Here is a 27,647-nt window from a genome sequence, read left to right as displayed (position 1 = left end):
TTAGTCTGATGTAGGTAAGCTTACTGGCATCTTGTGCGATGTGATAAGCCGGGACTCAGAGCCGAATCCCGGACAAGGATTGCGCTAATAAGTTAATCTGGCAGTATAAGGGCGAGCAGGGCGGTGAGAGGTTTCTGCTCGACGACCTAATGTAACGTTTCCCGGGCCAGCACCAAAGTCAATCTACGATCGGACTGGAATGCCATGCCACAATTCGATTTTGGTCTTGAACACAGTACGGGGATCTGCAGCATCGGTAATGGAGACGTTCGCGGATCCTAAAACGGTTCTTATTGCGATTGGGACGGCTCTGGTGGCCGCCCTTGTGCTACACATCATCGTGCAATGGCACCGTCTCTCACACGTTCCCGGGCCATTTTGGGCCGCTTTCTCTAAGTATTGGTTGATCAGGACAGCCCTCAAAGGCCAACAGCCCGCTGCAATTAAAGAACTCAACGACAAGTACGGTATGTACCGTGCAATCATGGGCCACCCAGGCCGGGATGAGTAACATCTTTGAGAGTCCGAATGTTGACGGTCTGCAGGATCGCTCGTGCGGATTGGCCCGAATGAGCTGGCTACCGATGACCCGGATGTCTTGCGGAGGATTATGGCGGTCCGGTCCGCTTACACTCGGGGGCCCTGTTAGCACGCCGTATCCGGGGGCGCTACACCCTTTTATGACGGCTAACACAGCACACAGGGTACGATGCGTGGCGACTTGATCCTACCCGGGACAATTTGTTCTCGATGCGCGACGATGCCGCCCATACCCGGCTCCGCAACAAGATGGTTGCTGGAGTAAGTTGCCGTTCAGCCTCGGAAACGGAGGGTGTAACATCAGACCGCTAAGACCGTCGCAGTACTCGGGCAAGGAGAACCTGTCCATGGAGACCACCATCGAGACACAGATCGCAAAGTTCATTGAGCTGATCGAAACCAAGTACCTCTCGACAAGTAGACAATACCGTCCTATGGACTTCGCTCAAAAGACACAGTACTTTACCCTCGATGTCATTAGTGACCTCGCATTCGGCCAACCGTTTGGCTATCTTGAGCAGGACAGCGACGTCTACGACTACATGAAAATCACCGGCGCGTCCATCCCCGCCATGATGGTTCTAGGAAATGTGCCTGCCCTGGCGAACCTCATGCAGTCGCCCCTTCTGCGATGGATCTTGCCAAAAGAGACGGACAAGCTTGGATTTGGCGCGTTCATTGGGTGAGTTTCCTTCTCCTCCCCCGCATCCCCCCCCCCCCCCCCCCCCCCACATCCCACTTTTTCTCTCTGTCTCTCTCTCTTTCTCCGTGGCTCCGGATTCGGACCAAAAGCGGAGTAGGCGCTTACTGACGTACTCTTCCATATAGTATAACTAAAAAGGTTGTGGCGGCCCGCTTTGCTCCCGACGCTCCCTCGCAACCGGACATGCTCGGTTCCTTCATCCGGCATGGCCTAGACCAGGAGGAGGCTTCGGGTGAGGCTCTCTTACAAGTCGTTGCTGGTAACGACACTTCAGCCTCGACCATCCGCATCGTTATGCTGCACCTCCTCGCCAACCCTCCGGCGTACAAAAGACTCCAGTCCGAAATTGATGGCGCCATTGCCTCTGGGAAGATCTCATCCCCTATCAAGGATTCTGAAGCCCGCCAGCTTCCTTATCTTCAGGCCGTCATCAAGGAAGGCCTCCGGATCCTGCCCCCCGCTGCCGGTACATTCTACAAGGAGGTTCCTGCGGATGGGGACGTGATTGACGGGAAGTTTATTCCTGGTGGTACACAGATTGGGAGTTCGCCTTTGGCGATGCATCAGTCGAAGAAGACGTTCGGGGGTGATGCTGAAGTTTATAGACCGGAGAGATGGCTTGAGGTGGACGAGGAGCAGCTAGCTAAGATGAAGAGCACGGTTGACATTGTGTTCCATCATGGAAAGTGGCAGTGCCCGGGCAAGACGGTTGCATTGATGGAGTTCAACAAGATCTTTGTTGAGGTAAGCGACTGAGAAGCACCGAGCGGAGCCGTAGGTTCGTATAAATGCTGACAGATCTTGCTAGTTGCTCAGACGGTTCGACTTCTCGATTGTTCACCCTATTAAACCAGTAAATATCAGCAATGCGGTATGTCCAATATGACGAGCCTAGTTGCTGTTGCCTACGCTAACACGGCTCAAGGGCGTTTGGATGATTGACAACTTCTGGGTCCGAATCATCCGCAGACAAGGCCAGGGGGGCGAGGAAATCCGAGATGTGGCTTACTAGCCACGGGGGGTTTGGGATATATCAAAATTGCCACGCCATGCAGATGACATCATGGTCTGACATGTGGGTTGGCATTATGAGAAGTTCTACCTAGTACCAGTTGGGCCGCGGAAGAAAACGTAGAAATAAAGCCCTGTTACAGCCGAGGTTGATCACTTGTCAGAGCTCGATGACAAGATGGTACACGTCGGTGAAAAATCCCGCTGACTGTGATATCTCAGGTGCTTTAGTACCTCCTCATTACTATTAAGATTGCCATGTGTCCCTTACGGCGCTGGTCTTCATGCTAGCGCCGAGTCATGGTTCCTGGCAATGGCCATCTAACTTTCCTACGGTGCAAGTGACATTGGAGCCGCCGCCTCTTCGTGTCCTTTTTGTTCTTTGGCCTGCTTCTTAGCCTCTTTCTTCTCTCGCTTTGCAGCCTTCTTCTCCCGCTTTGCAGCCTTCTTCTCCTTTCTCGAAAGTCGAGGGAATTCGCTATCTGGACCCACTAAATAGCGTCCAGGATGGTAGATGGCGAGGATGAGGAGCGCCACCATCATTGGAAAGCAGTCGAGCGCATAGATGTACTCCTCATGGAAAGGTATCGGGTTATCGGGCGTGACGCCACCGGCAAACTCGGCAAGTCGGAAGATGATACGAACCTGCCACCAGAGGCGCTCAGCAACGGAATAAAGCAAGGTTGGGGGGAGAAACTTACCGTGATGCAAACCAATACCGCGTAGAGCGCAAAGAGCAACGGTTTCCAGCTCCGCTTTCTATCATCGGCGGAATATTCAGCACTAGTGCGCGTGCAGTGCCTCTGGAATGCAACCATGAGGCCCAGGAATATGATGATGAAGAATTGTTGTACACCCATGCCGGCCAGGTAAATGTTCAGACCGATTCGGATAATATTGGCATCGCCATCGGGGCCGGCCATGATGCCGCCAACCCCCTGGATGATGAAGCTGAGAATATCGGCGAACACAAACCAACTGGCTATTGCTGTTGCACGAAGGCCCGCAACTTTGTTCTTTGGATGCCAATAGTGCACCATCCGTGCAAAGGTCATGTAGACAAAGGCGTTGATCCAAAGCGGGGCGAGTAGGAAAAGGAGGTTCCATGCCAATGCATAGCCGAGTTGTTGTTGATCTCGGGCACCAAGGGAGTGAATGACGAAGCCAAGTGTCTCCCACAAAGCGCCCATGATTAAAACCCACATGTATCGCTGATGCCACGACTTGTTAATTAGACTGCGTGGTGCATGGATCAGTGGGGGCGGGTCCTGACCTTCTTGAAGACGATGGCCTCGAAGACATGAATTCCTGTGAATATTCCGAAAATGACGGCCACGGCCACGGCAGGGGCAAACTGAGGATCGTAGTTATAATAGGAGTTGCAAGCCGTGATAGGAACATTGCCGTTGGGGCCGGGTTCGACGTAAATGCAATTGCTCTCCTCCTCGTCATCGTACCAGTCTTCTCGAGGAAGCAGTCGGGCGACTGTTGCGGCCAGGCCGTGAACCGGCATCTCTTTTATGTATCAAAGTGACGGCTGAAGACTCTTCGATTCTTGGTCGGACGCACCAAAGCTGGCCCTCGGATGCTCCAGTCACGATTTTAAAGAAGGCAAAAGACACACTGAGCCCATCGATTCGAGATGTCTGTCGGGTTTGTTGGTGGTATTCTATTATACAACATCCTCGGTCTGCCTCCCACCGATACCTCCCTGTTTGGGCCCCGCAGTCTGACAGGGTTTGGCCTCTTATTTGGTGCAAAACAATTTGGCGCAACCCCTTTGCGAGTGTACGCGCGTCCTAACCGTGCCACACCGCCAACGCAATCGCACTGCCCATCCTCCGTGAATCCAGGCGCACCTGATTGGTTCCAACCACCAAATTAGAAGTCGAGATGGCGGCCAAACTGCACAAAGCCTCAGAACAGATTCTCAGCATTGACTCTCCGTTTATGACTTGTTTTGGCAGCCCTAGGAGCGCTGGATATGAATACCTTAATGACGCAACCCCGGCTGGGCCGCGAGGCGTGTTGAGCTGCAGCCACCAAGGTTTAATCGTCTTTCTGAAAAACGACCGTACCAAGGCAAGAGAGCTCACTGGAGGATGGATTATGTGTCGGTTTCTACAGTCAGGGTCAAAATGTAGAGTCACATTCCCCACCCACCCAAACGCGGTCGCGTCCCACAACGCCTCCCAATCCTACCCTCCTACTTCAAACAACCATAACTTTGTCAATTCTGGGCCAAAATGCGTGCCTTTGGTATTGAATTAAACCCTAATGTCCGTTCTATAGGAGGGAGAAGGAAGTTCCTTACTCCTGAAGAACGGGCTTCAATTGTTACGGCTCGGATGGCTGGAGTCCCTCGGAAGATTGTGGCCGACAACTTTGACTGCAGTTTAGCCTGTGTCTCCCGTACAGTATAGCGCTTCCACAACCGCAGTACCGTTGAAACTGCGCCTCGTTCGGGCCGTCCAAGGAAGCTCAGCCCCAATACTATCCAGTATATGGTTCGGATGGTAAAAAGGAACCCGTATATGAGCTGAGCTGCCTTGGTTGGTTCCTGCCCTGTAGGCGTGACGAAGAACACCCTACGCAAGATCCTAGGTAGATATTTCAAGCGTAAATTCAGGTCTATCAAGTGTATCGCCCTTAACAAGCAAAGAGCGGCTAATCGGCTTGCATATACAAAAAACCTGAAGCATAAGGAAGCGATATTGATGGAGGTAAGCCGATTTACCTAGGCTATGTTATAGAACCTGCTGACGCCCCTGAATTTAGGGGGCCTACTCTGATGAGTCGTCCGTCGCTACTGCCCCGGATACCCCTAATGGCTGGGTTTTTCGCACCCTAGAGAGCAAATACGATAAGGAGGTCGTCAATATCCAGGCCCACGTCAAGGCTGAGATTACAGTCATAGTATAGGGGATCATATGGATAGCGGGGAGGTCCCCCTTGGTAATCATGACCAGGGATCCCGATACCCCGCGCCAAGGATATACAGCTAATAGCTATATCTGGGCTCTGGAGGAGGGTCTGGCTCCCTGCTATCGCCCTGGCACTTTTTTTCTTCAGGATAACGCCAAAATCTATACGGCAGGCAAGACGAAGGATTGGCTTGAACGGCATGGAATCTGGGTAATGGAACACCCCACCACAGTCCAGATTTAAACCCGATTGAGCACGTCTGGAAGAAAATGAAGGAAATCCTACGTAGGGACTTCCCAGACCTACACTTACTCAAGAAAAATGAGGCCAATATCGCAAAGGTAGAAGCGGCCCTGAGGGAGGCGTGGGATAGGGTGCCCCAGGACTTGATAGACAAGCTGATCTAGTCTATGCATAGGCGCCCGGCTGCAGTGCGTAAGGTACAAGGCTGGTATACCAAGTATTGAAGCCTAGTCAAATACCTTCAATTTGATCAAGTCTGCGTTCAATTTAGCCTAGTTTTGACTGTGTTGTGGCTGTTCCTGTAGAGAGGGTATCAAAGTGGGTGTGGGGCGCCAAGGAAGTGTGACTACTTTTTGACTGTAACTTTTAGGATAATGTCAACAAGATCGAACCATTCTCTTCCAACTACGTTGCATTTTGAGTTATCTGAGACAGCCATCCTGTAAGGTTACTTAAGTAATTATCGCAATCCTGTTCAATGCATATTGGACAACCCGGGCACAAGTTACGGCTAACTTCGGGCATGGGTGCAGGATTATGAGGTCGCGGAGAAGCAATTTGGAGTACCTAGCAGGGGAAAGGGGGTAATCTATCATCACCTAGACTGTATAGCCCAGCGCTGGAAATCCCAGAATGTTGGTGTCATTATGTTACTAGTAGAGGTGCCATTGCCAGCGCTCGGCGATACGGTCAGGGTATACTCTGTAGCAACATCATGACCAAGACCCCCCCTGCCCCGGCTAGGTAGCCCTGCCACCAGGGACTAAATCAGACCTACTTTCTGTATTTCTCCCGAGCTGAGGCGTAGCGGCTGCGCTTACCGCAACCTCAATCTCCCTCTCTCAAACTCGTACAACTTCCGTCTTTTTTTTCCTTCGGCTTCACATTCTTCCTGCTCTTTCCATCAGAGGTATGATTGCCACTGCTGCTCTCACTGTCACGGGTGCGGGGAGCTCGTTAGACGTTGCGGGGAGTGCACTTGTTGAACTGAAGTCTGACCCTATCTACTACTGCAGTAGGAAAAGAAGACACAGCTTAAATACAAGATAAGTGGCTGACAGAGCTCAGGTGTCGATGTTGTAGATGCTCCACGGAGCTGGAGAGCTCGCCAAGTCCATTCTTGAGCGCGACACTTACGGTAGAAACTTAAGTACGAATCTGTCCAAAAAAGGCAGGGTGTACTACAATGTCTGTCACTTAGGGAAGGTTTGATGAATTTTCGACTCTGTGATTCCATCGCGTATGAGTCTTAGACTAACAGGGAGTCCCACTACGGGAAACTGCCCCGTTCCGGGCCGAAATAACCCCTATCTGGGATCGGCAAGATGCCTACGTTCCTCCCATCAACACCAGCATAGCTGACCCTGTTGCCCCACCAGTCCAGCCTGACGGGGTTGTACCCCACTGCGAAGAAGATGATGAGCGCGCTGACGGCTACACCGGCAGTCAACGAGGCCGATAGGACGTAATTGTACTTCTCCCACCACGCCAGTCGATACTTGGGTATCAAATACATGAAGATATAGGCCAGAATAAAACCCGGTGTCTTGTATGAGAGGTTTGATGGCGCCCAGTGTTGTATCCCCTGAATAACCAGGATTGGGTTCAGCCAGAGCAGCGACGCTACAAAGGGGAAAAGCGTCTTATCCAGCAACGCAAAGGTCCTTGGCCGTAGTCTACTACGGAGTCTCTCCTTCACGCCGGGGAGATACTTCGGCCCAAGCCCCTGGCCGAGAAGAAAAACCACTGAGATTCCGGTCCCGATCAGGAAACACCACTTGAACAACGGATACATGGCATTAAACATGCGCTCCGACCCGAGCAAACCCCACATCAGGGAGCTGGCATACAGGGGTGCACCGTCGTTCGCGCATGTGAATCGGCTGGGCTGGTCAGGGGTGCACAACCCCTTGACATTCTCCATGATGAAGTTCTGCGTCGCCACGGCGACGAAGCAGGTGATGATGATGGTGCCGATCTGGCTGCGGAAGACCGCCCGGGGCGCGATCTTGACGTAGTGTGCCATCTTTTGGTCCTGTACGTAGTTATCCCCGTACCCGGCCAGCGCCCACGAGCCGAGTGTCTGCGCAAAGAGGAAGGCGTTGGGGTTGCCCGGCAGAAGGTAACCAGTGAGGATCTGGATCAAGGCGCCCAGGCCGAGGTTCGTGCCCGTCGTGGCCGAAAGGAGGGACAATGGCACTGCGAAGACGAGGTTGATCCCGATCATGAGAAAGACCAGCCATACAGGCGTGTCAAGAGGGTAGATGGTGAGAAAGATGACAGAGACGACGATGGCGCCGACAAGGATGAGGAGGAACCACCAGTCGGGAACTTCGGGGTACTGCGACATGAGCCGGCTATGCACATCCATGGCACCTTCGTAGTTGCCCTTGCCGTGGCGCAGGCCTTTGTAAAAGTTGACGTATGCTTGGCCAACGGTTTTCCACTGGTCGACCATGATGTAAAGGAAGTAGACCGGGTAGAAAGCGAAGTTGCCGCCGACCGTCAGGATGTAGCCTGCTGAGTAGAAAGGGGGCGAGTAATTCTGGTACTTGGCCTCGTCAAGTTTGTTGTTCACCACCACATTCTGCACTATGTATGGTTTGCCGTCATTTGCAAAGGCCGAGCTTGAGTTGATGGGTAGATAGGCCGTGTGGTTCATGTTGTTGTAGTAGATGGCCAGGATGATGGCGGCACCGAGCAGGGCCCCGCAGTACTCGGTGCAGGTGCTGAAGAACGGCCGGGCAAGCGCTGCGTACGAGCTCGTGGCAACATTCCAATCGAATGTGGTTATGGGGTTGAACAAGCCGAGACCTAGCGAGGAGCCGGTGAGTATTGCAAGCGTGAGATTTTCAGGCGCTATCCATGTCATCCAGTTGAACGTCGACAAGGCCGTGAATAGGTATCCGGGAAGCCAATAGTAAACAATCATGGCGACGGTACATATGTAGAAAAACTTGTATCGCGAGATGGTCCAGCCGTAAATGTTTTCCTTTGGCTCACGGCGCGTCAAGGCTCTGTTCATGGCAATGATGGGCAAGACAGTCGGCCAGAGAGCCTTGACAGGATACACGCTGAATCGGCGCAGATAGCCGGCAAATCCCATGCCCATTAGCTGGACGAAGAGAGTCAGCATCAGCTGGTAACCGAACGAGACAAAGTCCAGTCCGTAGTAAACGTCCATCTTCTGGACCAGGATCTAGTGGCCCGTCAGTCACAGGACGTTCGGTCCGACCGTGATGCACACCCACCATCCCGTACGAGTTTGTCGTGTATATGGCTATGTTATACGTGATGGTTGCGAACATTTGCTCCTTGAAGGTCCAAGGGCCCGGGTTGAGCGAGTGGCGGACGCCGAAGAGCGTAATTCCCCAGTCGGGAAGCAACCACTCAAGGAACTTGGCGCAAGGATACAGCAGAATTTGAATCACGGAACCGTTGAGGGCTTTTGAGATCAGAGTCAGAACGGAACTCGCCCCTGTACTTGGACTTGGGGGGAATTCGCGGCGAAGTCTTACTGATGGACGGAAATCTGCTATTGAAGAAAGTGGCCATGAATGTGCCAATAACAGCCCAGGAAATGCCCAGGAAGTAGGCTCGAAAGGTCTCGACTGGAACATTCGAATCATCGACTATGTCTGCTACCGCGCGGACCCCCGGATACGGAGACGAGTATCGCATCATGGTGGCATCGATCCTGAGATCACGGTCGTAGAACTCGCCGTATTGCTTTGGTCCCTCGAGCAATCGCCGCATTCGCTCACGCATCTCGGTTGGGAAGTTCCAGTCGTCGGCGTGGAAATGGTAAGATTCTTGTACGATGGAGATTGCCTCCTCCTCCGTCATGTTGTTGATTTTTTCAAGGAGATATTCACCTTCCCCGTTTGGCGCCAACTCCTCGAGAAGCTTTTTGGGAATCTGATCTCCGATGCGTCCCTGCGCCATCGGATGAGACTTGGTCTTCTCCATATCACCGTCCTCTATCTCGGGGGCTATCTCGGCATTGTCGACAACCCCAACCTTCTCCGCCATCTTATCAGGTGTTGCGATGTCGGCGTTCTAGATTGTCCTGGACAGGTTTGGACCCGGAGAGACAGTGAAGGGCCGAGAACTTGGGACTCGGTTTCACACTACAAACTTGGTCGAGGAACGAAAAGGATATAAAGTTTGGTTGAAACAGTGTGCCCTAGGTCACATTCTAACCAGAGCTAAGCTCGTATTTGCGAACGGCGGTGCCGGGATCAGGACCGTCACGCGGGTGTATTGCTATCCCGGCTATGTTCAACGTTGCATGAAACGGGATATGGCGATCCCTTCCCCGTAAAGAGCCAAGTGCGGGGGTTTGGCAACATACATCTTGCATATTATCTGGAGCCCAGGATGTAGTACGGCCTCACCTGTGATTTGTGGTGAGCGTTTAGAGATACTCATTTAATATCTGCCGACATACGCCACTAGCCTTGAAACGGAAGGAGACACTCCAAGATGGCAGTAGGGTTGGTATGCGCTGGACTTGGATTGAGAAGCGAATGCACCGGTGGTGAATTCGGATTAGGAAGAGGGGAAGAGGGGGCGAGGGAGGGGGCACCAGCCAGTCCCTCAGGGACCAATGTACGAGTTCACCGTAACATTACTCCTCACGCACGCTGCAAATGAGAGACGGATGTACTGCTACTAATCAATACCATCCTGTCAAGAGCGTTCACAACGAAGGTTCCGATGCACAACCCTTCCCTTCTTTCTCAATGTTGAAAATTACTCTAGGTGCGCGTAGCATAACAATTGACGATCTCGGGACCCACGGGAAAGCATTTAGCAGCCCGAACTCCAGCTCTACGTTTCTTCATCGGGTGATATTGCTCATTATATGGACTGACGAAATGTATCTTCTCGCAAGGTAGCACTGGCCCCTGATTAGAGCGTTTCGGGTGATAAACGTCGATTCTAACTATGTCTAATAATGGCGTCTCCGGAAACGACTTGGTGTTCAGGTTGGGTACCAGCTGAAGATACGGCTTCTCAAATCTGCGTCTCCGGTCGCTTGACCCTGGGTTTACGAGTCTCACTCGTTCGGGAGATTGCAATAAGCCCAAAATGGCTTTAAAGAGAGCCTCCGATACCTAAGGTAGTTTGTATCTTCCGTCAATTGTCGATTTCATATTGGTTACTACTATGAAAGGGGCTTGCATCAATGCTATCTAGTGCAACCTACTTGCAACAGGAAAGTTTCGCCCTTAGTCTAGGAATAAACCGTTTCTATTAGGTCTCGATATAACCAGGGCGAGCAAAATCCACTTTCTAGACCCCTAAACTTGCTTGCTGAATGGGAGTGTGCTTGCTACAGGATAAAGGGAAGCATGATCCGAGAGTCGCTGGGCCCGTCATCCGTTAACAGCGCTCCAATAATTATAGGAATAAATATTGCTATCAGTATCAAGTCGGCTCGAGAATTTATCTCCTTTTACACCAGCCAACACTGAATGTGTGTGGATAACTCACGGCACACCGACTCTACTCCACGTATGTCTATCTATAACTAGCACTTAAATCCAATTTATCGCCAAAGTTTTTCATCGCTATCTCGATCGCCGTAAGCCTTTAGCACCCAGCCATGACCAGCCAATTCGCAGAAAACGCTCCATCCTCCCTTTGCTCCGCCGCTCTCAAATTCCATGTCGCGCGAGAAGAGCGCCTCGTCCACCCAGTTCATGAAACATAACCCCCGATTATGTCACCTTTCCGACGGCGCCATCCTGCTCAACTTCACAGCCTTTAGCTCCAATGGAAAAACCATCCTCTCGATTCCTGAAGCGTTGGCGACTGGAAGACGTCGATTTATTCGTACGGCGAAGTAGCTCGTTCTCATGGCGATTGCGATAACCTCTCCCTGCTCGAGATCCCTTCGGGCTCGACCAAGCACCAATCACCCTTGCCGCCTTCAGCAGCGATGATCTTCCCCATCTGGCCAACCGGTACACTGCCACATCATTATCTGCCAATCCACTGATGGCCGTCGCTCATGGGGCTTCCAGTCCCGGGAATGAGAAAACCGGGCCTATGGGTTCTCGGGAGCCATTCTTCACTTGACTAGGGACCACCGAGGAATCTAACGGTTCTTCTCGCGGGGATTCGATCCACCGATCAAGACAGTGTGCTTTACGTGGAGCACTAATTACGTCAAGACATGGTCCTCCCCTCCTGTTCAAGTGGCCGGAGCGAGCGAGTTGCTCTGTGGCGAGACGATCGGCATAGCAAATATATGGGATTGGAAGAATGAATAACTGAATGGTGCGTTGTTATACGGACGACACGGCGGAGGACATTTTCGATCGAGGCAGTGTTGTCGTACGACGGCGGGGCAAGTTTGGTGTCGAGGCAGGTAGTGTATCAGCCCCGGCAAGGGAGAAATGTTGGGGCTCCGCAGGTAGCGTCTTTCGTGGATGGTTCGGTGGCGGCTGTGTTCACGACGGATGTGGATGGGTTGCTGTGGATGCGGGAGGCAACGGTGAAGGTGATGTTAGTGGCCCGTCGGAGGAAGGGGAGTTCCATTGGCGAGCTCCCTAATTGGTGAATGGGGCCGTAAGTTCATGACTGGGTGCTATGAGAGTGATCATATTGCTTTAGCGGTTTACGAGCTCTGATTGAGCATTCGTGGGAGGATGCTAAGTTTAAGGGAATAAATTTGGAGAGTTGCTCGCGTAGCGCAGGGCTGCCCGTTTCGTATCCAGTTACGAGCTCAACAAGTAGTCGTATTAAGACCGCTAGGTGGTTACACGTGGTGCATTGCAGGAATCGCCAGGAAAGGGGGATTTCGAGAAACAGCGTTACAGCGTTACGGATATAAAATGCTGTCGGGTTCCCTCGAGCGTACACCATGCTTATCCTTACGCGAGAAGGATCTATGCCCAAGTTTAGCTCTAGATTTGTGTTTGTTCCATTGCTGACATTTGTTTATCCGCTGGTGTTTAGGAGGGTATGTATAGTAATTGCACATCCTGCGACGTGCCATTACATCGGCCTTTGATCGCATCCACAGATGCACATTAGGGACGAGCTAATTGGTCGTATGCAAGGTTTTTGCATATTGGCAAGGATAGGTAGCGAGCATTTCGACCCAGGCTTACGTTGTACACTTTCCCCGTCGAGCCTAGAATTGATGCAGGTACAGAGGTTGGGGCCAAAAGTAACCGGGGGCGTCCGTTAGTGACGATCAAGGCATGCACAAGAAAATATATAGCTTGCATAATCAACACTAACAGGACAGTCTGCTTACCTTGGGCCCAACCGCTCTAGCTAGAGCCCCTCCTTTTGAGATGGTACCCTCCATCTAACTAAAGGATAACAAGTAGTGATTTGCACTCTCCACGTCAGTCTGCGGGGTTCGTGAAACCATTTCCCTTATCCGTTAAGTTTCCTCACGGCAGGGGGTGTTGCTCCAGAACTGCTGGGTTACCCTCGCACGCGGAATGTGACCGCTTCCAGAATCCAGATCGGCACGCCATTGCCGGCAGCCTCCCATCCATTGTTATAAGCATTCTAGTCCCCGCGCCTCGCCCGATCAGTCCATCGATTTGCTTGTCTTACAGCCTCAATACCGAACAACAATGGCTTCATTGTACCTCTCCATCTTGATCACCGCCGCGGCCTTGGCGATCTTCAAGTTAAGGAACGTCGGGCGAAGGCCAGAAGGTTACCCGCCAGGGCCACCGACGCTCCCCATCCTTGGGAATCTACACCAGATCCCCGCCAAGGACTCACATGTTCAGTTTAAGAAATGGGCTGAGGAATATGGGCCGATCTATTCACTCATTCTGGGGACCCAAGTGATGATCGTCTTGTCATCCGACGTTGCTATCAAAGACTTGCTCGACAAGCGAAGCGCAATCTATTCGTCAAGGCCAGACATGTATATCAGCTCCCTGGCGAGCGGCGGCCTCCGCATGCTCCTCATGGTTAGTCTCCTTTCGCTTTTTTTTTTTTTTTTTTTTTTACTTCTTCCTTCTTTTATTATATGTCCGACCAATGCATCTGCGCTTCCTGGCCGTCGCTTACGTCCTTTTTCTTTTCAACGCAGGAGTACGGAGAAATCTGGCGCCGAATCCGCAAGTTATTCCACAATCTTCTGTACTTGAAGGCTGCGAAGTCCTACGTACCTTACCAAGATCTCGAGAGCGCATCAATGATGATCGCAATCTTGAACGAACCACACCTTGTCTTTGACCATATCCGGCGATATACCAACTCACTAGCTACGCAAATCATCTACGGATTCCGGACACCCAAGATTGACGATCCCAGGCTATTACAGTTGTATGAGAGCGTGGAGAAGTGGAGTGCTGTCACCGGTGCTGGAGCAGCCGCCCTTCTCGACGTGTTTCCTGTGTTACGATCCCTGCCCAAATTCGCGAGACCGTTGTATCACCACGCCCTCGTGTTGAAGCAGTACACGTTCTCTCTCAACACCAGTCTTTGGCTAGACGCAAAGAAGAAAGTGAAGGAGGGGACAGCAAAGGTAGAATTAACGTCTCTTACTATTCCTCATCAAGTGATAAAGAACGGCTGCTGATCACAGTTTTAATCAGCCATGTTTCTGTGTCGGTCTCTTCAAGGGGCAGGAGGAAGAAGGGTTTACCGACGATATGTGCGGGATGATAGCCGGCACAGCGTTAGAAGCCAGTTCTGACACGACTGCTTCAACGCTAGCGGGCTTCGTCCAGGCCATGGTCTTATATCCTGAGGCTCAGCGCAAGGCACAGGCTGCGATTGATGACGTATGTGGCGAGAGATTTCCGAATATCACGGATATGGAGCAACCCGGAGCGCAGTACATACGTGCTTGCGTCAAAGAAAACCTGCGGTGGATGCCAACGGCAATCCTCGGCGTGCCACACGCCGTCATTCAAGAAGATGAGTATATGGGTTACAGGATTCCCAAGGGAGCAAGTGTTGTCTACAACGTCTGGTCAGTGCTTTATCTCCCCTTGTCGGCCACCGCCCCCCCACTATACCTGTGTCACTTCGTAATCGATCTGGATCGCAAGCCTTTCCTGACGCAAACACAGGGCTGTTCACATGAATCCCCACCGACACCCGAACCCACGGGTCTTTGACCCCTCGCGTTATATGAACGACTTTGCGGGCTCGAGCGAATCGGCACAGAGCGCAGACGTCTCAAAGCGAGACCACTTCACCTTTGGCGCGGGACGACGTATCTGCGAGGGGATGCATGTTGTCGATCGTTCCATGTTCCTCGCCATCGCTCGTCTTGTGTGGGCATTCGATTTCTCCACGGCTGTCGATGAGGACGGAAATGAGATAATTCCCAATCAGGACGATCTGATCGGTGGCTTCCTCATGCAGCCGCGACCATTTCCTCTCAAGATCACACCACGGAGCGAACTGCGGGCAGCTAAGGTGCGGGAAGCATGGGGAGAGTGCATGGCTCTTCTTGACGAAGAGGAGCAATGGAAGGAAGTTCCTGCCGGGATGCCGTTTACGACCTACAAGTCAGATACGAAAGTTGATTTGGTGTAACCTGAGGACAGGGCGTACTTATCGATTATAGTCTGCTGTAGCGCAATGACGTTCTAATGTTAAGCATCTCTGGCTAAAATAACAGTATATGTCGTAACCTGAATAATTAATGCATATGGAGAAAGAGAAGTTCATAAGTTCCCAAAGCTATACCCTGCGTTGATGCAGTGTGGCGCTATGAAACTGTCGAGATTTACATTCCGTCCAGTATGGTGCTCGCTTCTAACATAAACAAACACGTAGTCGAAGATGTTTTCCTATGTCGCTAGGAAAGTCACTGGGCGTTCTTGTTTCATTCAACAGCTAACTACGTTAGGGCGTCATGATTGGCTGTTTGCTAGCAGTGAAAGTCTATCATATAATTCGATCACAACCCTGAGCGACCTCTTACTTGGGTTACCATATACAATACCTACCGAGGACGAGTTTACCGGCAGAAAATTCGTAGCTGCCTTCAGAATGCTTCGGCGAGTCATTGGGTGTCCATCGAAACACAGCCACATCAGACTTTGATGACAAGTTATGATCCCAGCATAAGAAGCTCTCGGAACAGTCTCACCTTCATCGTAAGGATGTAGCCCTCGGTTTTCGTCGGCAATGACCCGGGATACAGAAGCCGTCTCGACCCGAAGTTGGGATCCGAGTCTTTTTGTGCTGTATTACCTGAAACTGAGTCATTCTCTGTCCCCCCACACTCCATCAACTCTGCCCAATCGTTCGGACAGTGGTTTCACCGCGTGGATGGCGACGCGGTCAGCATGCACCAAAAGACCCCGATATACAGCAGCGATAGCCCCGAGACACAGCAGCGATAGCCCCGATACACAGCAGTGATAGTCCCGACATCATCCTCGAGGATTAAAATCCCTGACAGCCATTTTGGGAGAAAGCCGTCCCGAGAACTAGCTACAGGATCTACCCGTGTCTTGCGAAGGGCGCGTCGAGGTGGGTTGCGTGGTATCAGAACCTGAGGTAAGTTTAGCGTGTGGCTCCTTGCGGAATCTCAGCGCCACATTAATACAGGTTAACCCTTGTTTGTTTGTGTGTTTATCAGCGTGCATCTTCGGGCAGGGGTCCAGCTCAATTGTCAGAAAAATTAGATACCCTGAACGTAAGGAAATTAAGTATTAAAGGGATATCTTGTAGCGGAATCCAATTTACTTGTTTTGTTGTAATGAAAAGTGGTTATTTGTGCTACTTATCCCGGCCTTCAGGTCAGGTCATAACGAACAATCTGGGGGAGGGGTTCTTTTTCATTGGTTGGGGGGTTGGGGGGGAGGGGGGGGGGGGGGGGAGGGGGGGCAGAGAACTCACGACCGTTTGCTCTCTGGAGGGCCGTGCGATGCTTACGGAAAGAGGAAACCGAATAACCGCGGTAACACTCTTTTGTCTTGTGAAAAAAAGTCTGGTTCAGCTCTAATATGAAGCCGACATTCCAGAGTGGGTAACCCCCCTAACATAAGGTAGGTACAGTACAATTTATTGATACGAGACAGCGCTGCGTGACCCCGAACTGGGCCACGGGGTTTGTGATTCGTCAAGGATAACAAGAGGATAGTCGCCTTCCCTGACACGAGGCTGTGCATCCTGATCTAGCTAGGGCTCGGCCACTCCAACGATACAGCCAGGGCGCGATTTGAAATCCCTGTAGTTCCAAGGTATCCGTGTGCCTAATAAGTATATCTGGATTCACCTCATTGTCAGCTTGCCTCTGCCCAGAGATATTCCAAGGCACCTTTGCTGCAATTTCTCCCCAAGATGACTGGACTGGCTCTCTCATTTTTCCTCTTAGGCGGGGCGATCGCTGCATCAACCGACCTACCTGTCAAGCTAGAGACCCGCGCAGCGGTAACATCTCGCCTTGCAAATGTTCATCTCTCAATTGAGAAAGCGGTTGGCGGTCCCATCACCGTCACCTACGGATCCTGTTCATCTTCATCAGCTCACGATGCCCACCACATTCTCGGGGAAGCAGATAGCGTTAGGGACCATTCGGCACGATTGGTGTGGGTCCTCCCAGAAGAGACCGATTCTGGTGGCTGCATTTCGGCTTGGAGTTCAGCGGGCACTCTCGTCGGCCGGAGCGAGCCGCAACAACTCCAACAACGTCATCGTCGAAGAGCTAATAAGCGAGCTGGTACGTGACTACCCTTGCATAGCGATTACTGCTGTATATCCAAAGTTATCAGACTACTTAAGCAATATCGCGGGATACAGAAAGAATTCCCATGGACAACTCTACCGGCGTTGACATCCTCGGGCCGTGGTTTGAGGGCGTGGCACTACTGGAAAACAAACAGCCCAGTCCAGTGGATGTGAAAGCGGCCAAGTCCAAAGAGGTTGCCATCGTAGGAGCCGGCATGTCCGGACTCATGTGCTACCTCATCCTACATCAAGCCGGTATGAAGAACCTCGAGATCATCGAGGCAAGTCAGCGCCTCGGGGGCAGGGTGCATACCGAGTACCTCAGTGGCGGACCCTTCGACTACTCGTACCAAGAAATGGGTCCTATGCGTTTTCCTTACACCTATCAGGACCCGACTACAAACGAGATCCTCAATATTTCAGACCACCAGATCGTCTTCCAGCTGGCGGCAGAGATGAACCGCATCAACAGAAACGATAAGAACTTGAGCGTTGATTTCATCCCATGGATTCAGAACAATCCAAATGGGCTGGTTTATAGGAATGGTTTCAGGCTTCCCACAGGTTTACCACCCACTGTCGCGCAGATCGAGGCGGATCCTTCATTGGGGGGCCCTATCAAAGTATTGGATGAATCGACAGAACAAGTTGTCTCTGCTGTGCTAGAGAACTTACCTGGCCCTGAATTCTACTCTGAGGTCGCTCGAAACATGTTTAAGGCCCACAAATACTGGATTGGTGGGTGGCGCAATCCCGGCCCTTGTTTACAAACTGTACGGATCCTTTGGTAAATGTTGCTGACCTGCTCATCTACATATAATAGAGAATGGCTTGAAAGGGCTGGGAGGCGACGTCTGGTCTGAGTTTGCCTTCATGGTCAACTATCTAGGTGCCAGCCTCAACGATACGGATGTCAACCGCGGTGGTGGAAGGTCTTTCTGGCACACTGTGAGTCGTGGCGAAGAACTACGTAAAAGAGCAATGGACCTGACAGACGCTACTGCCCAGATCTACGAGGGACTCTCTTTTCGCGCTGCGACCTGGAGAACCATCAACGGCGGCCTCAACCGTCTCCCCCTTTCTTTCCATCCCCTTGTGAGTAAAGACACCCGTATGAGCCGCAAGATTGAACAGATTCGGTTTGTCCCTGGCAAAAAGCGAGAAGGCTCCAAAGTTCAACTCCATTGGCGTGACAACTCGAATCCAAGAAACTCCCAGCTGCACACCTCTGCTTACGACTACGCCCTCGTCTCTGCCCCTTTCTCAGTCGTCCGCAGTTGGCGCCTCCCCTTCACTCTCCCTACGACCATCAACAACGCAATCCATAACCTCGGCTACGCTTCTGCGTGCAAGGTCGCACTCGAGTACTCATCTCGTTTCTGGGAACACTACACCAACCCCATTGTTGGTGGTTGTTCAACGACCTCTGATATCCCGGGAATCGGATCCATCTGCTACCCGAGCTATGACATCAACGGAACCGGGAAAGCAACAATTCTGGCTAGTTACTCGCTTGATGGCTGGCTCAAGTCGCTATCTGAGGAGGACCACGTCAGGTTTGTGTTGGATGCCATGACGGAGATCCATGGTGAAGAGACTAGGAAATTGTATACGGGAAAATACAACCGGAAATGTTGGGAGCTAGATCCGTTGGAAGCGGCAGGTTGGGCGGATCCCAGTGTGGGACAGCACCAACTGTATATCCCGGAGTACTTCAAGACTTATGACGGGGTGAGGCCCTTTCTATTTCTCCATGAAACTCCTTTGGCCCTTATTCTCTTGGTTGGCTGACAAATATTGACGCCTCAGCTTATCTTCATTGGCGAGCATACAAGCTACACCCATGGGTGGATTGCGTCGGCACTGGAGTCCGGCATCCGAGGAGCGGTGCAGTTGCTACTTGGTAAGCGCTCGACGCAAATTTCAGGGAGGGACCGCGACTAACTTGCTGTAGAGCTTGGGTTGGTCGACGAGGCTAAGGAGGCTGTGAATAAGTGGATGGCAAGGTGGATCGACATTTGAACGCTTGGATAAGAAAATCCTTTGAGTTCTGGTAATGCACGTCTTGTGTCGATTATGCTCACTTCGGTATTACTAGGTCGCGAGTGCATAGAATAATAACAATGCATCGAGTAAACAAAGTGTCGTGAATTATATAAATTTTGTTCTTCACACCGCCTGTCGGGGAATTTCCCGCATACCGTCCTATTTTGAATGACCGATCTCGTGCCCCGTCCTCTCAGCCGTTAACTCTGCTGCCATCTCCACCGGCGCCGGTTCGGAAGGGCTCCTAAAGTTTGAGCTTGGGCTGGCTGGACCGCGCTCTCCATACGGGCTGTACCGATTATAAGGAAGTACGAATCCAGGACTCGGAGGACCATACATGCCGTTTACATTATATGGCATGAAGACGCTGTTGTGGGTGTCAAACGGCTCTTGGTAGGGCTGGCTGAGCATCGGGGGGCTTCTTATGGGATCTTGCGGTGTGCTTCCGGTTGCTGCACCCCCCTGTTTTCTCTTTCTCTCGCGCTTCCGTAATACCAAGAAGGCGATGACAGCGGTAAACACAGCCAGTGCTGCAATACCTCCAACAACCCCGCCTATGATGGCCCCGACTGGGGTGCTACTGCTCTGGGGGGCCGGTTTGGTTGTTGATGTCGTTGTCGAGGCGCGAGAGCTGCTTGTGCCCGTTGGGTCGGCATACAAGGGGGCCGCCAGCTGGCTTGGGGCGCAACCGATAACGGATTGGTAGGGCAGATCAACATATGTTAATATGTTGCAAAACCTCGAGGCAGAGTCGCTGCTATAGGATGAGGATGGCCTAGTGATTAGCGCTTTGCTGGAGGAAAAATGTTTTCGAATCAAGAAGGGCGATAAGAGGGGAAGGAGATCGGATTTTCAACACTCACCAGCAATAAGTCAGGGGCCCGGCGCTATTGCACAATCCGTTGTAATAGGCGTCGAAATCTAAGCAGGCTGTGGGAATATCGCAGGCATTGGTTGTGGGACAGCAGCCCACGTGGCCTTGGTCGGTGCTACATATCAGACCATCGCTGCATTGAATTGGATTGTCTGCACATACAGGACTTGGTAATTAGCAATCTCGGATGATGCAGATTCCAACTTGACGGAAACAGGACGCACTAATGTTTCCCTGGACATAAGCGCAATCTGTGGTTCTAGCTTGGCGTCTGCTCAAACCATGCATTGAGTTGTCGAGAGCTGGAGCGGCTGTTGGGAGGGGTCGAGGGATCCCGCGCAGTGCAGGCGCTTGGGCGGCAAACATGGTCTTTTTAGGTTGCACAACACCCAAAGAGGCTCCTCCTCGTATTCCGTGGGAGAGAAGCAATACGCAGGCATAGCTCAAGAGCGCAACGACTGGCCTGGCCATGCTGTAAACAGTACACAACACCCAACCGGGTCTGGAGTTGTTGCATGCTAGAAGTTTTGAGCAAGAGCACAACGGGTCTGCTCAAACCTTGCAATGCCAACTACGGCGGTGGCTGAGAATGCGGGGTGAGGCAAAGTAGAGCCACGACAAAGACTACGTGTACAAATAACAACTGGTAAGGTCTGAACCAGTCAGCGCGAGCTGCGTCACAAGAAGTCCGGAATTGGTAGGTCAAAGTCTACCGACAAAGAACCCATCATCCCCAAGCGTCACGCACTCGGATATCGAGCATTGCGTCGGTTATTGGCTTAGTTCAGCTTATAGATAATTACAGCGGGATACGAGAGGGCATAATTCTATTAGCCGTCGCGTCACTAGCCCCAGATGGAGTCCCTTTACCTTTCTCTTGTAAAGTTGCTTTTTCTAGTTCTTCCAATTTGCTTCGTTACTGGCGATGCCGTCTTTGATGTTGCTCGATAGCGGGTTGGAGTTCTGATATGGAAGGTAAAGTACTAGTGAACTGATAATCCCGAGAAGGATTCATATCACTGGAAATGACCGTCTGAATGTATCTACTTGCTCAAGTATCAAACACGGCCCCTGGGGCCGAGTTTTCGGTGAATACATAGGAAGACCTAGATGATACATTGCGAGTTGTAGACTACGGATAGCCAATTCAAGTCTCATCGGGACCGGACGTAGCCGTTTGATCGATGTGAGCGGCGAGGCACATCTCCACGCAGGTGCTATAAACTATCATTTACCCGGCCACTAATGGCTAGCCGAGCACACTCGCCGTTCTTTGGAGGCCGCCATAGGGTCAAATAGGGTTATCGAAATAATTAAGATGGACCGGAGATAGCACTTCCACCAAGGAGCGGGATCCGGGGTCCCGCGCTGCTGCGCGGTGCTTGGAAGATGATCCCCCGGGTACTAGATTTGGCATCTAAATAGATTATCAAGGGCGCATTCCCGCCGGGGACCTCCCTTTCGACTCCGAACCTATGCCTTTGGCGGCTGTTTAAAAATGACTCTCTGGTCGAGGTAACTCGTAGTATTTTCTCTTAAAATTTGCGCATAATCCTAAATGCAAACCGAACCGTGAGCCAAAACCGCCTCGAAATTCCCAACCACAGATCCAAGTTGAAATAAAGTCACACAATGAAGGTGCCGCTGGTTGCAGCCCTATTCGCCGGCACGGCGCTGGCCTCGCCAGTGATCGCAGCAGATGAGCCTATCTCGACCCCGACACCGACAACACTACAGTCTGGGGCTTACTGGATCCGGGCAGTCACGGCACCTAATTATCACAAGTACCTCCAGACGATCCCGGCGAACGTGCCCGGAACAGCAATCCTCGAGTCGCACACGACGGCAGGCCAGTTTAACATTGTCGACGGACAACTCGTCAACATGGTGTCGAACCCTCCACTGTACATGTGGGTGGAGGAGCCGGCTGATAAGGCCAACCCCCCTCGCACGCTGGCGACGTGGTTCAATACAACCAAGAACCCGTTTGGTACATTTGGCTGGCAAGGCGATACCCTGACCTGGTCGGTGCCGAGCGTCAGGCGGCAGAACGTGGCGGCCTGGTACGTCAAATCTGAGCTGGAAGTTCTAATTCCCCTCTACGACTGTAGGGAATACAAGCGATAGAAAATGCCTCGCAAGACTACCTGAGAGGCAAACACGCAGCTGACATTATTGGACAGGTTGGTCTGCGCGAAGCAGGCCTTGTTCATCAACACGGGAGCTTACGCATACATGACGCCCTCTGGATGCTCGGACCAGACGGTGAGCAGCCACTCGTTTCGTCTGGCCGTGATACTCGTGAAATGGAGAAGCTAACGAAGTTGCTGCGTCAGATACACTATTACAACGACAAGACAGCAAATAACTAAGATAGATAGGGTGTGGTGAATAAACTAAGAGTCGCCACTTGGTCTGATCTTGATCGTTGCCATGTGTCGACCTGGACCACCGCTGTCCGCGTAACGGCGATTGCATGCGTGCTGATCGCAGGCCACGAGTCTGAGTCGTTACGAGGCCGGTTCCGAGATCCTACGTAGTTCTCCATAGGGCTCTTGTCCGCTTTACGAAGTATACACTAGAGGTGGTCCACGTTCGCGTCGCACTGTCAGTGCTCGAAACGCTTTTGTCCACACGGCAACATCGGCCTTTCCGACAAGTTGGTTCGTCACCATCTCCACGGGGTAGGCAAATAAGGGGAAAAAAAAAAAAAAAAAAAAAAAAACTGGCCGCGTAGTGTCTCAATCGCCAGGGGAAAGCTGCTCGTTTTGGAGGGGACAAGCAGGTTTTATTGCAGGTTTTCTGCCGTCTAATCTTGTCATGGATGGCGCGGAAGTCTCAGGGGTGGGGTTTTCGGACCTTGGCCGCCCGTATTCGCGGCCCGCTTAACTTGGCACGGTAAATGAGTTTTGGTTACGTAGCACAGACATGCCGTTTCGGGGCACAGTATGGCCCAGCAAACTCAATGCATCCTTCCCGCTTTGCTGTTGGAGATTGGGCGTCTTACACACGCCCCTGATGACTTCAGGGCATCTCAAGCCGTAAGTCGTTTCGCTGGTGCACACATACGGACGGGAACCCCCACAGTGGCAATGATTGCCAATGTTTTGCCCAAACTGCGATCCAAACCCACAACACACTGCAATGAGCCAATGGCTCCGTTTTCGTTGCCAAGACGACTGCTCGGCGCACAAGCCAACCACTCATGGTGTCGATCACCGAACCAGCAGGCCCCCCCAAGCGCGCACGGCAAAATAGCCAAGCGCCCGGCGAGGGTGTCTTCGCGTCATCTCGCCAGCAGCCGCTCCACCCACCTCCTGAAAGCATGTTTCTTCTCATTTGACCTCTCTGTCGTAAGTCGTCCCGTCGCCGTTGTAGCTCTCGAGGTACTGGCGATCATCACACTCGTTTGAACACAACGCTCGTTCTATTCCTTTCGTCGTTCAATTCTCGCACTCCAACCACGTTTGGCAGTCAGGTGCCCCTTTTTGGAGCCCCTGTCGGGTCCTCTTTGCGGTCGATTCGGCTCCTACCTTGTCCGCGCAGAACTGTTCGAGGTCGTTGAGCGTTAGGATTGGAGAAAAGATGGCCACAACATGGGTGTCGCAAAGCCTAGGACGATGGCTGACAGCGCTCCTTGCGACGAGCTGTGTGCTGCCCTCAGTCCATGGCCAGTACTACCAAATTGACACGCCAGGTAATTTCACTTTGACGACCTGGACGCGGGGGGTGGTTAGCGGATCCGAGGCCACAAGGCTAACACGCGGGCCACAGAACAGATTCGCGAATCCGCACGAACACTCGCGTACGATATGATGCTTTACTACAAAGGAAACCAGTCGGGCGAAATCCCTGGAATCCTACCGGGCCCGCCGACCGAGCACAAAGGCGACTACTACTGGTGGGAAGGAGGGGCCATGATGGGCACGTATATTGATTATTGGTTCTTGACGGGCGACCCCAGCTATAATCATGTCATCATGGAAGGAATGCTGCACCAAGTCGGACCCGGCGCCGACTACATGCCGCCGAACCATACCGCCTCCTTGGGCAACGACGACCAAGGATTCTGGGGCATGTCGGCAATGACGGCCGCCGAGAACAAGTTCCCCAACCCGGAACCCGACCAGCCTCAGTGGCTTGCGCTGGCCCAAGGAGTGTTTCACACGCAAGCGGCTCCCGAGCGGCACGACGGGACGTGCAACGGCGGCTTGCGCTGGCAGGTCCCTCCCACCAACGCGGGCTACAACTACAAGAACACCATTGCCAATGCCTGCTTCTTCGATCTGGGCGCCCGCCTGGCGCGCTACACGTTCAACCAAACCTACGCCGACTGGGCCGAGAAGACGTTCGACTGGCTGTGGAGCGTGGGATACATCGACCATAGCGACTGGCGCGTGTACGACGGGGGCCACGTCGAGGCCAACTGCACCGACATCAACAAGGCCCAGTTCAGCTACAACGCTGCTCTGCTGCTCCACGGCAGCGCTTTCATGTACAACTACACCAACGGCAGCAAGGTGTGGGAGAGCCGCGTCAGCAACCTGCTCACCGGAATCTTGCGCGACTTCTTCGCCGAAGGCGTCGCCTTTGAGATACCTTGCGAGGGCCGCCAGGGAGCCTGTACGGCCGACATGTTGAGCTTCAAGGGTTACGTGCACCGCTGGATGTCCACGGTCACCAAGGTGGCGCCCTTCACCCGCGAAAAGATCCTGCCCGTGCTGCGGAACTCGACCGAGGCCGCCGTGCGCCAGTGCACTGGACCGCCAACCGGTCGCCGCTGCGGCTTTTACTGGTCGAGCGGCGTCTTTGTGGACCCGGACGTCGACAAGACCAGCGGCGCCGGCGAGGCCATGAACGTCCTGGCCGCCGTGTCGAGCCTGCTCATCGATGAGGCTGACCCGCCGGCGACTAACCTGACAGGTATTAGCAAGGGCGATCCCAATGCGGGCAGCCGCAGCAGGGGCCCTATAGAGCCGATGGCGCCCATCACGGGGGGTGACCGCGCCGGTGCCGCCATGTTGACCATCTTAATCCTGGGTAGTGCCATCAGCACCTGGAGTTGGATGAGCTTGGGGGATTGAGAAGGCAGGCAACGGAAATACGGAACGATCAACGGAAATCTTTTTCTTGGTACATATTAGGAGATCTTGCACACGATATATCCCTCGTACGTTTTGCTGTACTGTTTTCTTTTTATCTGATGCGTTTCCGCACTCATTATGTGAAAACACCGGGATGGCGTCAGATGGGGTTGTTGGGTATGGTCTCTTCTGTCTGTTCACTTGTGGTTCTCTGGAGCTTGCTTGGCCAGCTAGCTGGGTGCCTAGCTTAGATAGTGCGTATACAGTACACTCTAACTCCACTGGCATTCCCCTTTTTGAGCGATTGTCTTCCGTTGCTCTGGCAATTTGACATGCCGTGCTGACGTCTTGAAGCAAGGAGCTTGTGCGTCAATCTGGCCGTCGACGCTAACACTTCTCGTAGCCATGGTTGTCTTACCTAGTTACCCTCCCCAGACACTGTTAAGAACGTTGACGGATGATTCTGCACCTGGCATGTTTATCAATTTTATAAACCGAGCTCACACCACTAAAGCTGCGTCTTCCTACAAATATCATGCACTAAAGCGGTAGCGCATGCTCCACGCATTGTGTGCAAGAACTGGGGGCCGCTAGGGCTTCGCTATGTGCTGCTCATAACTAGGCAAGCGCTTTAGTCAACGTCCAGATCAAGCAGATCTACCGTACAAGTCGTTACATTTTGGGAGAGCCTCCATGAACTTTTTGTCTCGGGCCCGTATCATGGACAGCTCTGGAATCTGGGTATTTACGTAATCGCATCACAACCTCAGTTTGCCGAAATCACGAGCGTTCTGTGAGAAATCAATGGGAGACGCGGTCAGCTGCCGCCATGTGAGAACTACTGCACTCCTTGCACGCCCTGTGAGGCACTTATCCAACTGAAACGCCGGGTCTTGGTCCAAGATGTATGGCCAAGATAGAGAAAGTCTCATCCCGAGGAGTCCGGTGAACCTTGTCTCCCGGTCATTTCTATTTTTGTGCAGACGCTGGACGCAAGCTAACCCCCATAGCATCCAATTATACGAGATATCTCTACGGCCATTGAGGACCTTATATCTCCAGCCTCTGTTTCTTGTTTCAGAGACCTAGCTTAAAGCGTGAGGTCTAACGCCCGCCAGCAGCCTACTTATTATGGCGGGATGCCTCTCGTGAGTGCCGGCCCCAGATCGATGCAGTTCCATTTCTTGAGTAGCTTATGCAAGATCCACAAGCCGAAGGAACCCAGTCCAAGCACGCTAAGCTTCTCTCCGCAATGCAGCGCCTCAGGTCTAGTAGGGTGCCCTACCTACGCCAAACTATTGTCTACCTTTCGCTCCTGGTCCCGTCCTACGCCCAGTCATACGTGGGCGGCGACCTCTCAGACCAGGCACCGTATGGTGTGCCGCCTCAGGCCTTCGCTTCTGCCATAGCTTCTCCACTCGTTGACGCCAGTTTTCCGATTCGCGGATACAACACATCCACCCCCCCTGGGGCCGTCGATGCAACCGTCAAACACGTCAACGGCTGGTCCATTGATATCGGCGTGACGGCGAACGTGCCGCTGACGGACTCCAACTACGCCGACATCGACAAGAGCCAGTGCATCGACGCAACCACATTGTCCATCACCCCGCCGGCAGGCATAACCGGCTGCGACGACAACAGCTGGCGCGTCTGCGCTATCGTCTTCACTAGCGGGCTTGGTAGCTCTGTAACGAACGACCTGCAGACCACCAAGACAGACGGCAGTTGCTCGGCGCTGCTGCCAGATGACTGTATCCAAAAGCTACAGGCAAATGGTGCCCAAGCGAAGGGGGGTAAAGACAGTGGATGTTCAAATCTGAACGTCCCTGACGAGTGTGCCCCTTACTTTGCAGGGACAGATGGAACTGCTTATAGTGAGTCGTAATGCTGTACGATCGTCATGTCCAACCCCCGCCGCGTCATTAACACATTCTATCCGATAGAAATCACTCCCATTGGCCGAGATACGTATAGAAACCGGCGCTCCCCATTCTTTGCCTGGAGTTCGGCGCCTACGTTCAAGGGCAACAAGTCGGCGCTAGCAGCCGCAATGAAGCCGGTCTGGCCGGTGTTGCTGACCTGGTCGCACTTTAACAACAGTGGAGATGTCCACGACAGCGCTGGATGGTTGTCCTGTGTCAATACGCCGCAGTCGAAGGAGGTTGCGAGCGGCAGCTCGGGCAATGGTGCAGTCACCAGCAGGGGCTGGTATAGCGGTACGCGATGGGCAGTTCTCTTGGGCGTGGGACTGGCAAGCATGTTTCTTGTATAAGCCCTCGTTGAGGAACCTCAAGTAGGCCCGAGGTTGGCGTGGTACTTTCGATGGATGGATCCGGGAGAGTTTGCCACTTGTAATCCCAAGATGGGATTTCGGCCCCCTTTCTATGCAAGGAGAAAACAGAGACGGCAGATTAGTACAATGGTGGGCTCTCGAGTTAGCAGGAATTATTGCCCCAAGTTTAGTAATGAGGTGGAGAGAATCAAGTAGAAACCAAGATGATATCAACGTCGCTGCCAGTATATGCGGGGTGCCGTGCCT

At 52.6% G+C, this 27,647-nt stretch overlaps 8 protein-coding genes across 8 annotated transcripts; 6 read left to right on the top strand and 2 right to left on the bottom strand.

Annotated features, from left to right (window-relative positions):
* Positions 1 to 259: 259 nt before the first annotated feature.
* MFIFM68171_08513 (Pisatin demethylase) lies at positions 260 to 2,255 on the top strand (the record flags this gene model as incomplete). The annotated part of the gene is made up of 7 exons (XM_071063933.1): positions 260 to 467; positions 546 to 644; positions 704 to 801; positions 864 to 1,222; positions 1,369 to 1,987; positions 2,052 to 2,114; positions 2,169 to 2,255. The coding sequence occupies 7 exons, from the start codon at positions 260 to 262 to the stop codon at positions 2,253 to 2,255; spliced, it is 1,533 nt and encodes a 510-aa protein (XP_070920034.1).
* Positions 2,256 to 2,584: 329 nt separating this feature from the next.
* MFIFM68171_08512 (RTA1 like protein-domain-containing protein) lies at positions 2,585 to 3,767 on the bottom strand (the record flags this gene model as incomplete). The annotated part of the gene is made up of 3 exons (XM_071063932.1): positions 2,585 to 2,899; positions 2,956 to 3,465; positions 3,528 to 3,767. The coding sequence occupies 3 exons, from the start codon at positions 3,765 to 3,767 to the stop codon at positions 2,585 to 2,587; spliced, it is 1,065 nt and encodes a 354-aa protein (XP_070920033.1).
* A 2,925-nt stretch (positions 3,768 to 6,692) lies between these two features.
* Positions 6,693 to 9,454, bottom strand: OPT6 (oligopeptide transporter 6; the record flags this gene model as incomplete). The annotated part of the gene is made up of 3 exons (XM_071063931.1): positions 6,693 to 8,621; positions 8,674 to 8,867; positions 8,941 to 9,454. 3 exons carry the CDS (start codon positions 9,452 to 9,454, stop codon positions 6,693 to 6,695), a joined length of 2,637 nt encoding a protein of 878 aa, XP_070920032.1.
* Positions 9,455 to 13,026: 3,572 nt separating this feature from the next.
* MFIFM68171_08510 (Fumitremorgin C synthase) lies at positions 13,027 to 14,956 on the top strand (the record flags this gene model as incomplete). The annotated part of the gene is made up of 4 exons (XM_071063930.1): positions 13,027 to 13,374; positions 13,497 to 13,934; positions 14,005 to 14,384; positions 14,485 to 14,956. 4 exons carry the CDS (start codon positions 13,027 to 13,029, stop codon positions 14,954 to 14,956), a joined length of 1,638 nt encoding a protein of 545 aa, XP_070920031.1.
* A 1,758-nt stretch (positions 14,957 to 16,714) lies between these two features.
* Positions 16,715 to 19,123, top strand: MFIFM68171_08509 (L-amino-acid oxidase-like protein; the record flags this gene model as incomplete). Its single annotated transcript, XM_071063929.1, has 6 exons — positions 16,715 to 17,093; positions 17,174 to 17,839; positions 17,925 to 18,049; positions 18,110 to 18,832; positions 18,911 to 19,004; positions 19,056 to 19,123. The coding sequence occupies 6 exons, from the start codon at positions 16,715 to 16,717 to the stop codon at positions 19,121 to 19,123; spliced, it is 2,055 nt and encodes a 684-aa protein (XP_070920030.1).
* Positions 19,124 to 21,653: 2,530 nt separating this feature from the next.
* MFIFM68171_08508 (Carbohydrate-binding module family 1 protein) lies at positions 21,654 to 22,393 on the top strand (the record flags this gene model as incomplete). The annotated part of the gene is made up of 3 exons (XM_071063928.1): positions 21,654 to 22,084; positions 22,205 to 22,286; positions 22,358 to 22,393. The coding sequence occupies 3 exons, from the start codon at positions 21,654 to 21,656 to the stop codon at positions 22,391 to 22,393; spliced, it is 549 nt and encodes a 182-aa protein (XP_070920029.1).
* Positions 22,394 to 23,606: 1,213 nt separating this feature from the next.
* Positions 23,607 to 25,105, top strand: MFIFM68171_08507 (Mannan endo-1,6-alpha-mannosidase; the record flags this gene model as incomplete). Its single annotated transcript, XM_071063927.1, has 2 exons — positions 23,607 to 23,718; positions 23,796 to 25,105. The coding sequence occupies 2 exons, from the start codon at positions 23,607 to 23,609 to the stop codon at positions 25,103 to 25,105; spliced, it is 1,422 nt and encodes a 473-aa protein (XP_070920028.1).
* Positions 25,106 to 26,357: 1,252 nt separating this feature from the next.
* Positions 26,358 to 27,380, top strand: MFIFM68171_08506 (uncharacterized protein; the record flags this gene model as incomplete). The annotated part of the gene is made up of 2 exons (XM_071063926.1): positions 26,358 to 26,982; positions 27,052 to 27,380. 2 exons carry the CDS (start codon positions 26,358 to 26,360, stop codon positions 27,378 to 27,380), a joined length of 954 nt encoding a protein of 317 aa, XP_070920027.1.
* Positions 27,381 to 27,647: the final 267 nt, after the last annotated feature.

The sequence above is a fragment of the Madurella fahalii genome, assembly GCF_045866475.1.
Source record: "Madurella fahalii IFM 68171 DNA, scaffold_4, whole genome shotgun sequence".
In the NCBI taxonomy this organism is placed as follows: domain Eukaryota; kingdom Fungi; phylum Ascomycota; class Sordariomycetes; order Sordariales; genus Madurella; species Madurella fahalii.
The sequence above is the reverse complement of the archived record's forward strand: the minus strand, read 5'-3'. Positions and strand labels throughout refer to the sequence as shown.